This window comes from Alosa pseudoharengus, unplaced genomic scaffold (genome assembly GCF_046254945.1).
Source record: "Alosa pseudoharengus isolate Yale_2024_CS ecotype anadromous, Long Island Sound unplaced genomic scaffold, YU_APseudo_1.1 YU_APseudo_1.1_scf_15, whole genome shotgun sequence".
Lineage (NCBI taxonomy): Eukaryota > Metazoa > Chordata > Actinopteri > Clupeiformes > Clupeidae > Alosa > Alosa pseudoharengus.
In genome coordinates, this window is record NW_027468620.1 from 35,104,840 (window position 1) to 35,117,339 (window position 12,500).

The following is a 12,500-nucleotide window of genomic DNA, read 5'->3' on the forward strand; positions in this document are numbered from 1 at the left end:
CACCCACACCTACACACACACACACACACACACACACACACACACACACACACACACACACATGTACATGCACACACACACGCACCTACACACACACACAAACACACACACACACTCACACCTACACACACACACACACACACACACACGCACCCACACCTACACACACACACACACACACACACACACACATGTATGTGCACACACACACGCACCTACACACACACACACACGCACCCACACCTACACACACACACACGAACCCACACAGACACACACAGACACACACAGAGAGAGAGAGCGAGAGCGAGAGAGACGCACACACACACACAGAGACATACACACATGCACACTGACATCAAAATGGTTCTTTCTTCCCAAACTGATGCTATTTCTGTCATTTGAGAACATCTTAAACAGGCAGAGCGAGTTTTAATGCCCTTTTTTCTGTGTGTGGTGTGTGCGGTGTGGTGTGGTGCGGTGTGCGGTGTGTGTGTGTGTGTGTGTGTGCGGTGTGTGCGTGTGTGGTGTGTGTGTGTGTGTGTGTGTGTGACCCGTGGCAGATTCCCAGCAGTCACATGGCCATGTCCATCTACCACTTCCTGGAAACGGTCACTAAGCTGGAGAAGAGGCTGAGTGACAGCAAGGAGGGCCCGGTGCCACTACGAGGCCACGCCCCCATCCAGGAGCTCCGCAGCAAGATGGACAAGTTCATCAAGGCGCTAGGCAACAGTGAGATTCAGGTTGGCCTCTGAGAAATGGCAGAGTGTATGCACGATAGGTGTGTGTGTGTGTGTGTGTGTGTGTGTGTATGTGTGTGGTTGTGTAGTGTGTGTGTATCTGTGTGTGTGTGTGTGTGTGTGTTTGATATTTTTTTAGTCTATGTTTGTTTACTGTGTATGTGTGTGTGATTGCCTGTGTGTGTGTTATAGGGCTGAAACGATTCATCGAGTTACTCGAATAACTCAATTACAAAAATTACTCCTCGTTAAATTCCTATGACGTGCACTATACGCGCAGGGATCTGATTGTTCCACACGGACCGTTGTTCAGGAAGCACACCACTAGCGCGTGAATCATGATACATTCTGAATTTAGCTGGCGCGATGGCGGAGAAATGGCAGAGAAGTTTTGGGATCATTACATACTCAAAAAGGAAAAGAACAAGCATCTGAGCCGAAAACATCCACTCCATGCTGTTTCACCAAGCGTCAATAAAGTAGGCTATCTATCTAGCCTATCTATCATCTATCTACGTAGCCTATAGCCTACATTGATGTTGGCTGATTTTAATCACATACTGTATTTGTAGCGATGTCGTGATATAATGTTTAGCTTTGATGTTTTTAAGTAGTAAATGTATTCACGTTTAATTGCAAGACAGTATGCCTAAAAAAGAACCCCTTCTTATACACACATGCATGCACCCTCATCTTCTGCACACACACACACACACACACAGGTTGCTAGGTTACCATGGCAAATAGGCTCACCCCAGAAATTATTTTTTAATAGCCTGGAAAATGGTAAAATTATTTGTTAGTAGCCTAATGGTAAATGCTGCAGGTGTAGAAATCTACATAAAACAGATATTTACTTTGATGTCAGGTCTAGATTACAGCATGACGTTGTGCATATTAATACATTAAATTGCTTAATCTTCTCCCTCCCAGCACTTCACAACATAGTATGGACAGCTTTGTTCGCCCAGCTAAGTCATGCACAAGAGGCTGCAATTTTACAGAGAGCATTTTGAACATTGTTTAATTGTTGGCACTGGCACTTATAAACACTAAATGGGTAAATTGCAATAAATGGGCTTAGTTTTGGAGCCAAATGTTGGAGTTAGAATAAATACCGCTGTGCCAATTGCTTAATCATTTTACAGCCATGTAATTTTCGTTATGCATTATTTGTTTATCGATTAATCGATCGATAAAGTGCTAGATTAATCGATTACAAAAAGAATCGATAGCTGCAGCCCTAGTGTGTTAGAATGTTTAGTGTGTATGTGTGTATGTGATTGTTTAGCCTTTGTGTGTGTGTGTTGGAGTAAAACTCTCTTCTTGTCTTGTCTCGTCTCTGACAGACATCACTACTGCAGAATGCTTGGGTAGAGTTTAAGAACCGAGCCTTTAGCAGGGGAGGACCTGGACTCAGTAGAGAGTGAGTATAGAGTGTGTGTGTGTGTGTGTGTGTGAGTGAGTGTATGTGTGAGAGAGAGAGAGAGAGAGAGAGAATGTGTGTGTGTGTGTGTGTGTGTGTGAGAGTGAGTGTATGTTTGAGAGAGAGAGAATGTGTGTGTTTGTGTGTGTGTGTATGTGTGTGAGTGAGAGAGAGAGAGAGAGTGTGTGTGTGTGTGAGTGTATGTGAAAGAGAGAGAATGTGTGTGCGTGTGTGTTTGTTTGTGTGTGTATACACTTTGGTCTGTGTATGTGTGCGAGTATTAGTGTGAGTAAGTAGCTGACAGACACACTCAAATCAGATGCTGTTGTTATAGTGACGGTATTATTGGATAGTGCAGCGTTTATTTCTCGCTAACTAAAAAATCTAAGCAATAAAAAGCCAAACCAATGCTACCTACACACCAATGCTAATGCTACCTACACACAAATGTTACCTACACACCAATGCTACCTACACACCAATGCTACATGCTACCTACACACCAATGCTACCTACACACCAAACTAATGCTACCTACACACCAATGCTACATGCTACCTACATACCAATGTTACTTACACACCAATGTTACATGCTACCTACACACCAATGCTACCTACACACCAAACCAACACTACCTACACACCAATGCTACATGCTACCTACACACCAATCCTAATGCTACCTACACACCAATGCTACCTAGCTACCTACACACCAATGCTAATGCTACCTACACACCAATGCTACCTACACACCAATCCTACCTACTAGGGGTGTAAAGATTAACCGATATGTATCGGTATCCGTTTTTAACGTGTAAGATACGGCTACATCGATACGTGAAGCCCCGTATCGGAAAAAAACTGAAATGAACCGGTCGTTATATCGATTTACTTGTTATAAATCGGTGCACAACCTTTTCTGCTCGCTCAGACTCATTTATGTTCCAAGCAGCGCGTTCATCCCACTTCCGAAAAAAAAAACTTCCGTTTTGAAACTATACGTTCCACGGAATTGTGGGTAATGCAGTTCGTTTTTGGTTACATTCATTGCCCAAAGTTGTCAAATGACCTCATTACCCATACATCTATTGCAACTTAACCATGTGACAACTTGCACTCGGTCGGCTTTTGTCTTTCGAAATCCAGCGCGAAATTAAGCACTTATAGCATTCCTAAACAGCAACGATAGTCTGTAGAGTAGCCTTACCTTTGATGAAGGGATTTCCTTAATGTTAAATAATAATTTGGCCCTTGCTGCTAAAACGATGCATAAATTATTAGCCAATGATTTTGTTCATATTCACTCAGACTTGTGGCATTTTAGGTTTCTGCATTAGGTCTACTGTTGGAACAAAATAAGCCCAGAGAGTTCATTGATTTGTAGGCCTATTTTATTCTTGTAGGGTAGGCTAGGCCTATATGAGAAAAGGCCAAGAGTGTCTTAAGCACTGTTTTATTTTATTTCGGTATTGTCTTACCTCAACAAGGCTACAGCTCCATGAAAACAATCAAATATAACTATAACCTAAAGTCTATAAAAATGTATTTTTATGTTGTATTTGGCTGCTGTGCTTGACTGAAATGTAGACTATTCTTTTTTAATTTCAATACAGTATATGAAACAAACCTCAGTTTAGATAATCATATTCACACATTTTGTTGCCTAATTGACAACCATGACCATGATAATTGATAATATAAAATGAATGTGCACCTTGAGCAAATTATAAAAAATCTTTCAGAATGCTTTCCATTCTTGAACTGCATCGAATTGCATTGAATCGCAACGCATCGAATCGTACCGAATCGGTATGAACTGTGGTCATGAACGGGGAAAGGACTTTTAGAGCCCAAAACCATATTTTGTACCAGGCTGTAAGTATGTCCATTTCTGCTGTGGAGATGCCCATTTTACAGTACCAGGCTGTAAGTATGTCCATTTCTGCTGTGGAGATGCACATTTTACAGTTTTTCCCCAGTCGCTTTGGTGCATTTCTTAAATCATCATTAACGTTTGCACAACAGTAAGTGCATTTCTGGAAACGTGTAACTCACTCTAAATGCTTAGTCATGATAAATGCAAATCATTATCTCAGCGCCATCTGAATGAAAAGCTCCTGTTTCACTCTTATGAACAAAATGGTCAAAATGCTACCTATGTTGTCAAAATAACATCCACTTATAATAATAATAATAACGAGGCTAAATTTTTTTTATTTTGTATGTACGGTATATAAATGTCAACAGTTAAAGGTCGCACATTAGGCCTACTGCATGTGGGAGATCGTAGGAAATCAGACATTATTCACATCCACTTTGGATTCATTGTTTGATGCCGAATGTTCCCACTTAGTTGTAAGTTGGTGCCCAACAGTACTTTGTGTGTGTGTGTGTGTGTGTTGTAGGTTGGTGTCCTCCTGTAAGAAGCTACGGACCCAGCTGTGTGGGGTCTTCAGACAGTGTTTTCTGTCCGAGGGCTGCAGGACCCAGCGACTCTCCCCCAGTTTACAGGACCGAGCCCTCACTATGGTGCAGTATGTACACACACACAGCACCCACAGACTCTCCCCCAGTTTCCAGGACCGAGCCCTCACTATATACATACACACACATAGCCCTCACTATACACACACACACACACACACACAGCACCCAGAGACTCTCCCCCAGAGACAGAGGTCTCATTATGGTGCAGTACGTACACACACACACACATGCATGCACGCACACACACATCCATGGCTTTTCATTCTCCTCCTCTTCCTCAGAGACAAGCTGATGGACTGGAAGGAGTTCCTACTGGTCAAAAGCAAGAGAAACATAACCATGGTGTCATATCCTTACCAGCACTATTGAGTGTGTGTGTGTGTGTGTGAGAAAGAAAGAAAGAGCATTCTCCTCCATGTTTGTGTGTGGGGTGAATCTGATACATTTTACAAGAATATGTAGTGTGTGTGTGTTCTTAACGTGTGTGTCACCTACCTTGAGGAGTTCCCTGGTCTGATATACAGTATGTATTGTGTGTGTCCTTAACGTGTGTCACCTACCTTGAGGAGTTCGCTGGTGTGTTTGTGTCCTTAACGTGTGTGTCACCTACCTTGTGTGTGTGTGTGTGTGTCCTTAACGTGTGTGTCACCTACCTTGAGGAGTTCCCTGGTCTGATATACAGTATGTAGTGTGTGTGTCCTTAACGTGTGTGTCACCTACCTTGAGGAGTTCCCTGGTCTGATATACAGTATGTAGTGTGTGTGTCCTTAACGTGTGTGTCACCTACCTTGAGGAGTTCCCTGGTCTGATCCACTTCATCTACGTGGACCGGGCCGTGGGTCAGATGATCGCTCCGTCACTCAACATGAGCGAGCGTGCCAGCTCAGAGCTGGGCAAGGGACCGCTGGCACACTACATCAAGAGCAAGGTGTGTTTGGCTGTGTGTGAGAGAGTGTGTGTGTGTGTGTTTGTGTGAGTGTGTGTGTGTGTGTGTTTGTGTATGTGTGTGTGTATGTGTGTGTGTGTGTGTGTGCGAGAGAGAGAGACAAAGACAATCTCACCACAATAAACCCCTCATGGATTTCGTCACAGTCATGACCAGGGGTGTCCTGTGTCCTGTCCACTTTGGAGTGTAGGCCTATAACTATATAACATGAGTGTTGTACTCGGCAACCACCTAGCATTACTAGCAGCTGAATCCAACAGTTGTTAGCTAATTTGGCTAACGGCAGCTACCTAGTATAACTAGCAGCTAAGGGACTGTACGATATTTACCGGGGGGGAGGGCCTAAGAGAATTTTTTAAGCCTTAGGGGAAGGCCCAGGAGAAAATTTTTGGCCTGGGGGGAGGGCCGAGGAAAATTATTTTTTTCCTGATCCATGATATTTTTTTTCTCTGACCGTTTTCGATATTTTAAAAGGTTTGTAGGCCAAAACATGATTCACGTCTCTTTGACAGAGTGGGCGAGTCCAAAAAGTCGCAACCCTACCTGAATCTCCCACAACCCCCCTCGTAAGCTTGCAGGTCACCCGCGGTTATGAGTCATAAACAAAATATTTTAATGATATTCGGGTCATTTGCGGGCGGGTCAGTTAAAATTAATTAAATATATATTTTCTACAAATAGGCCTACTTAAAATATCACGAGAAGGCTAGCATCAATACAGTAAAGCATCAATACAGTAGTCAACAGTAAAGAAGCTGAAGATGCGAGTTAAAATAATAAAGACACCCCTTCAGGAAAAGCGATATAGGCTATGGGAAATATTGGGAAAAGTTCTTAAAGAAGATGACAGTAGTAGGCTACAAGTTATGGTCTATGTAGGCCTACTTCTTGCGAAGCCATTTAAAAGTATGACAGCCGAAACGGGCAGCCTGCAGGAATAAATGTTATGGCACAGACTACACAGCCATATCTACCGGTATGTATAGGTTTGCGCATGCATAAAAGTTACCTTAGTTCGTTGTGTTTGTGACTTTAAACAGTGGATGTGCTTTAGTAAAGCATAGTGCTTCATTCAGCATTTTAAACCAGTTCTTACGCTAACGTTTTGACCAGCAATGTAGGCCTATCTCTCTTGCCTACCTTGCCTCACCATTTCGGTTTCGAAAGAAAGATGTATGTCCATGGCCAAATCTTATCCTAGTGTTCTAATCCTTGGTGGTTGCGAGCGTGCTTGCGCTCTTATTCTCATTCTCTCTCCTGCGCAAACATTATGTCCTGCATGCCTACTGCGTGTAGTTCTACTGCATAAAGTTTCGCAAATAAATTTGTTATAACAAATAAGTTTGTTTTACAGAAATGGACTACTGTCACACTGCATGCAGGCTATAACCAAAAGCACACATTTTGTAAATAAGCGGGTCGGATCGCGGGTCGGGTATAATTTTGTCCTAATTAATATTTGCGGTCCGAGTTGCGGTCGGGTTGATTAAAATATCGGGTGACCGCAGGCCGCTTGTGACCAAACCCGCGCAACACTGGTGGTGTAGCCTACCCGTGTGTGTGTACAGTATGTGTGCTTATGACATTTGCTGGCCGTTTTAACCTTGTAAACGTCATTTTTCGACCAGTTTTATTGGATTCACGTAGGGGAGAGGGCCTAGGAGATTTTTTTTGAGCCGGGGGGAGGCCCCTGGAAAAAAAAATTTGAACATTTTTAACCCGATCGTCTGGCGACCGCACCCCAAACTACCAACCCCCCCCCCCCCGCGCTAAATATCGTACAGTCCCTAAAACCAACAGTTGTTAGCTAATTTGGCTAATGGCATCTATCTAGGGTAACTAGCAGCTAAAACCAACAGTTGTTAGCTAATTTGGCTAATGGCAGCTACCTAGCATAACTAGCAGCCCAATATAATTGCTAATCTTAGCAAATTTGGCTAATGGCAGCTACCTAACATAACCGATTTGGCATAGTAGCCGAAGCAGTACCAGCCAGCAGTTTGGGGATCAAAGTCTTCATACTTCATCAGAGTGTGAAGTTTCTGATAGTAGTGTAGCCAATGAAGGCAAAGGCCTGTGTGTGTTTGTGTGTAGGTGTGGAGTCTAGTTGGCACGGCGCGACGCTACCTGCAGAAAGGCTACACCACTGTCACACAACGGGATGGAGATTACTACTTCTGCTACTTCCTCTGGTTTGAGAATGAGACGGTAAGCTATGCACACACACGCAACACACAACGTGCACACTCACACACACACACGCAGACACACAACGTACACACTCACACATTCACATGGTGAGAGGATCACAAGAATGGGGGGATGGGGAGTTTCAACAATTCACAATTTATTAAATCAGAAGTGGTGAAAATGTGAGGCGCAAAGGGTTGTCAAAAAGTCACAAAAACTCTGCACCGAATGACTGCCTTAACACCCTAAACTCCGCACCGAATGACTGCCTTAACACCCTAAACTCTGCACCGAATGACTGCCTTAACACCCTAAACTCCGCACCGAATGACTGCCTTAACACCCTAAACTCTGCACCGAATGACTGCCTTAACTCCCTAAACTCCGCACCGAATGACTGCCTTAACACCCTAAACTCCGCACCGAATGACTTAACACCCTAAACTCCGCACCGAATGACTTAACACCCTAAACTCCGCACCGAATGACTGCCTTAACACCCTAAGACCAGGCTACGCCTGCGGTCCAGGTCGGGCCGATATTTCCAGTCACTATCCTCGGGCCGGGCCAGCCAGGTCCTTGATCAAGCATTTGTGGGTTTTTTTTTTTTTTTTAATCATTAGCCTACTTGGGTGGGGAGCTATGCCATAGTCACAGATATTATATATATTTAGCAAAGTAGGCCTAAGTAACAAATGTGTACAGTTAGACAAGTTAGGTACAAAGTTACAAAGTCATCTGCGCAACACGTGTCATGCGCAGCTTCTCCACTCGCACGCATCACACCGGGCCTGCTGTGCTGTATTGTGTAGCTTAAGTGCAACGTGAAGCTTGAAGATGTAAAGAAATAAATAAAAACAGGACAAATAACTGAGCAAGTTTGGAGGAAAGTCGGAGGTATGCATCAGGTATGCTTTGTCGCGTGCATTAAGTGTGCACCATGTTCGCCTATGACAGCAAAGATTAACTTTGAGATGAATAGACACATGAAGCAGGCTTGCCATGGCAGAAATAATGATAGTCAGCCTTCAATGTCCTCTTTTGTCACTTCTCCAAGCATACACCTGAGAGCGAGGCAAGCCCTCACAGAGAAATGCGTTGAGTTTTGCTGCAGGGACATAATTTTACGTTGTAAGTGGCTTAGGCCTTAGTTTCTTCATTCGGATTTATTTGCGATCCATTCCATTCTGAATAAACAAACATAGTTTACATGCTTCGTCCTCCGTTGCATTATTCATTAAGATAATTCTAAACATATTATTGTAGCTCAAACAACTCGGAATTGTAGTTGAGAACGTCAGTTATAATGGCCCACGTATTTAAAAAATGTCAGGTTTAAATCAGGCTCGGGCTCATAATTACAGTTAATGTGTCTGTCTCGGGCACAACATGCACGGGCTCGGGTTGGGTCGGGCTTGATTTTTTGGTTTTTGATTTAAGCTCTAACACACATGCACACACACACACACAAACGGATGTGCACGTGACACAACTGTGCTCCTGCAGGGTTATAAGCTGGAGGTGGTGGACATCCCAAGCCTGCCTGATGATTCCGCCCCCATAGGAATGCTGGCCTGGGATTACTACAGGTGAGATTAACATGGGATTACCACAGGCAAGAATATCATGGGATTACTATAATGTTACTACAGGTGGGACTAACATGGGATTGCTACAAGTGAGAATATCATGGGATTACTATAATTTACATAATGCTGCTGCTGACAGTGCTGTGGCTCTCTGTTGCCCCCTGCAGGAAGCTGCTGCGCTACTACAGCAAGACCCACTCCAGTGAGGTGGTGAAGTGCTATGAGCTGCTGACTGTCCATCTGGGCGTCATCCCCAGCGACTATGTGCTCCAACACTGTAGCCAGTTGGCCCGCAAGCTCTGGGAGCCCTCCCGCATTCCCCTGCTCTAGAAGCACACACACACACCCTTCCACATTTCCCTGCTGTAGATACACACACACACACACACCAGGGACTGAAAACAGAATGGCTTTTTTTCGGTTTGTTCTCGTTCCTGTTCCAGTGTTCCGAGGTCGTTCCTCTAAATGGTAACCGGTTAGAGAAGAACAGTTAATAATGCTCCTTTAAATGGTAACCGGTTAGAGAAGAACAGTTAATAACGCTCCTTTAAATGGTAACCGGTTAGAGAAGAACAGTTAATAACGTTCCTCTAAATGGTAAGCAGTTAGAGAAGAAAAGTTAATAAACGTTCCTTTAAATGGTAACCGGTTAGAGAATAACAGTTAATAATGTTACTTTAAATGGTAACCGGTTAGAGAAGAACAGTTTATAACGTTCCTTTAAAAAAGACACTGCTTTTACAAATTCATTTTATGGCCGGTGGCACAATACTACTGCCCAACAGCCTTAAAGCTTATATCAAAGCATGGTAGATATCAAGGCTAACTGTTAAAATCATTGTGCCATAATTCAGGCATGGGGTGAGATTTGAAAGAAGCCAATTCTTCAAAAATGTGTGATAGCCTAACTTCAGGCACAAAACATTTTGTTGCTTTAAGCCCTGTAATAGCCTAGCCTATGTGTGGTGCTACCAACTGCGTGACACTAGGCCTAGATATTTTCCTAGTGTCTCTGGTAGCATATGTTATTTCACACAATGTTTTAGTTATTTATCATAAAACCACCAATTACCGACCATTTTGTTCGAAAATTCTAAAACAACGATGTTTTTTAATACTTAAAAATAACATTCGATAAAAGAACCTTACATTTTTCAGTAGACATAGGTGTGCAGATTTGAACAAAATCTAGTTTGGTTCTTACCGGGGCTTTTACTGCCTGAAATATCCGATTTTGTTTACCACTCTCGGAGTTTAGTGCTGGGCAGGTGGGTGCCTATTTCCAACCTTTCTCACGGCACATCAACGGTTAGACCAAGGAATTCTCGTCGCAAATCAAAATTCCACTGGAGCTCCAAGTGGATTTGTATACGCAGCTTTACGACACTGTTTACAGCTCTTCGAGTCACAATAAAATGTACTTTTTGGTACATAGCTAATTTAGACACACTTATGGAGTGGGTTCTTGAGTTTCTTTAGGAATCCGCCGTCTTGGTTTGTATAGAAATTAATATTAAGTGACACATACACATAAGAGGTTGGAAATACGGGACGGTTGATAATAGGTGACGTTGCTATAGGCTACATACTTGGAAAAGACACTTAGATAGTGTTACATGAAAATTCTTTTTATCAGCTCATAATAGGCCTGTAGCCTATTATACAGGGAGACAGTGATTCATAAAATGTGACTAAATTCATCCTATAAGGGGTCTGGGGAACACTTTGTGGGCAGGTGACTTTCCAAGCCTATGGAGGTATATGGAATAATATTCAGAGAAAGGTTAATCAGAACGATAAATACCGTTATTAACCGGTTCTCTAAAATTGAAAATAGCGTTTTTCACTCCGGAACAAGTGAAATTGGTTTTATTCCGGTTTTCGTTCTTTGAACCATTTCTCATCCCTGCCTCCCGCATCCCTCTAGAGACACACACACACCATGTGGAGTATTTGGTCAGTGACACTGGATGTGTCCCATGCAATGTATACACTGTAGTTGTATGTGCTCATGCGTATGTTCTCTCAGAGTGTGTGTGTGTGTGTGTGTGTGTGTGTGTGTGTGTGTGTGTGTGTGTGTGTGTGTGGTGTGCATTCTCTTTGTATGTTAATTCATAAAATTAAGACAAAGTGTGGCTTTTTGGCATATTTTAATGACCACAATCCAGATCCAGATGAAAACACACACACACACACACACACATACGTAATTTAACAAATGTGCAAATAACAGTGGACACAAGTGTTTTGTTTTCAGTCTCATTTTGTCATTGGCAAACAGTCTGTGTGTTTCCCTGATGTGGCACAACTTCCTGTTAATAAATCACTTTTAATAAACCACTTTTTTAAAATCCTGTCCACGGTGATCCCAAAGTTTGTCCATGTGTGTGTGTTGGAGTGCAATTCTGAGTGTGTGTGTGTCTGAAGTTCTGTGTCTGAGTGTGTATGTTTGTGTGTGTTTAAGAGCGGGGGAGAAAGATGGGTGCTTGCATGTTAATATTATCTCTGATAATAATATTGGTATGAGGCAGTAAGCAAATCAGATTGCTCCAGTGAGGTCGTTGATGACGCCTGCTTTCACCATTTGCCGTAGGAATTGAGTCTCCGCCCTTACGTCATGAACCACCTGTGTTTCCATGGCGCCCATGCGCAGCGTCTCGTAGTAGTGGAGGCGAGCGGCAGGATGTTGCAAGTCGTAACCGAAGCCTGCTAGACTCACCTGATCACACACCTGCAGCGCCAGCACTGCAGCACACGCGCCCAGAGTAGGCACCATCTACACACACGCACACACACACACACACACACACACACACACACACACGGTAAACAAGCATTAACACCACCACACACACACCCAGAGTAGGCACCATCTACACACACGCGCACACACACACACACACACACACACACGGTAAACAAGCATTAACACCACCACACACACACCCAGAGTAGGCACCATCTACACACACGCACACACACACACACACACACACACACGGTAAACAAGCATTAACACCACCACACACACACCCAGAGTAGGCACCATCTACACACACGCACACACACACACACACACACACACACGGTAAACAAGCATTAACACCACCACACACA

General features: G+C 43.4%; 2 protein-coding genes across 2 annotated transcripts in view; one reads left to right on the forward strand and one right to left on the reverse strand.

Moving 5' to 3' along the window:
• hps1 (HPS1 biogenesis of lysosomal organelles complex 3 subunit 1) overlaps positions 1 to 11,739 on the forward strand; it is a 24,745-nt gene extending 13,006 nt beyond the window's left edge. The window contains exons 11-18 of the mRNA XM_076286304.1: positions 564 to 743; positions 2,090 to 2,166; positions 4,577 to 4,705; positions 4,940 to 5,004; positions 5,441 to 5,586; positions 7,699 to 7,812; positions 9,301 to 9,383; positions 9,551 to 11,739. Of these exons, the coding sequence (XP_076142419.1) occupies positions 564 to 743; positions 2,090 to 2,166; positions 4,577 to 4,705; positions 4,940 to 5,004; positions 5,441 to 5,586; positions 7,699 to 7,812; positions 9,301 to 9,383; positions 9,551 to 9,713 (957 nt within the window). The 3' untranslated portion in view covers positions 9,714 to 11,739. The remainder of the gene's footprint in view (positions 1 to 563; positions 744 to 2,089; positions 2,167 to 4,576; positions 4,706 to 4,939; positions 5,005 to 5,440; positions 5,587 to 7,698; positions 7,813 to 9,300; positions 9,384 to 9,550) is intronic.
• A 101-nt stretch (positions 11,740 to 11,840) lies between these two features.
• The window catches only part of st3gal7 (ST3 beta-galactoside alpha-2,3-sialyltransferase 7), a 23,571-nt gene continuing 22,911 nt past the window's right edge, over positions 11,841 to 12,500 (reverse strand). Inside the window, exon 7 of the mRNA XM_076286305.1 lies at positions 11,841 to 12,159. Coding sequence (XP_076142420.1) covers positions 11,923 to 12,159 — 237 coding nt within the window. The 3' untranslated portion in view covers positions 11,841 to 11,922. The remainder of the gene's footprint in view (positions 12,160 to 12,500) is intronic.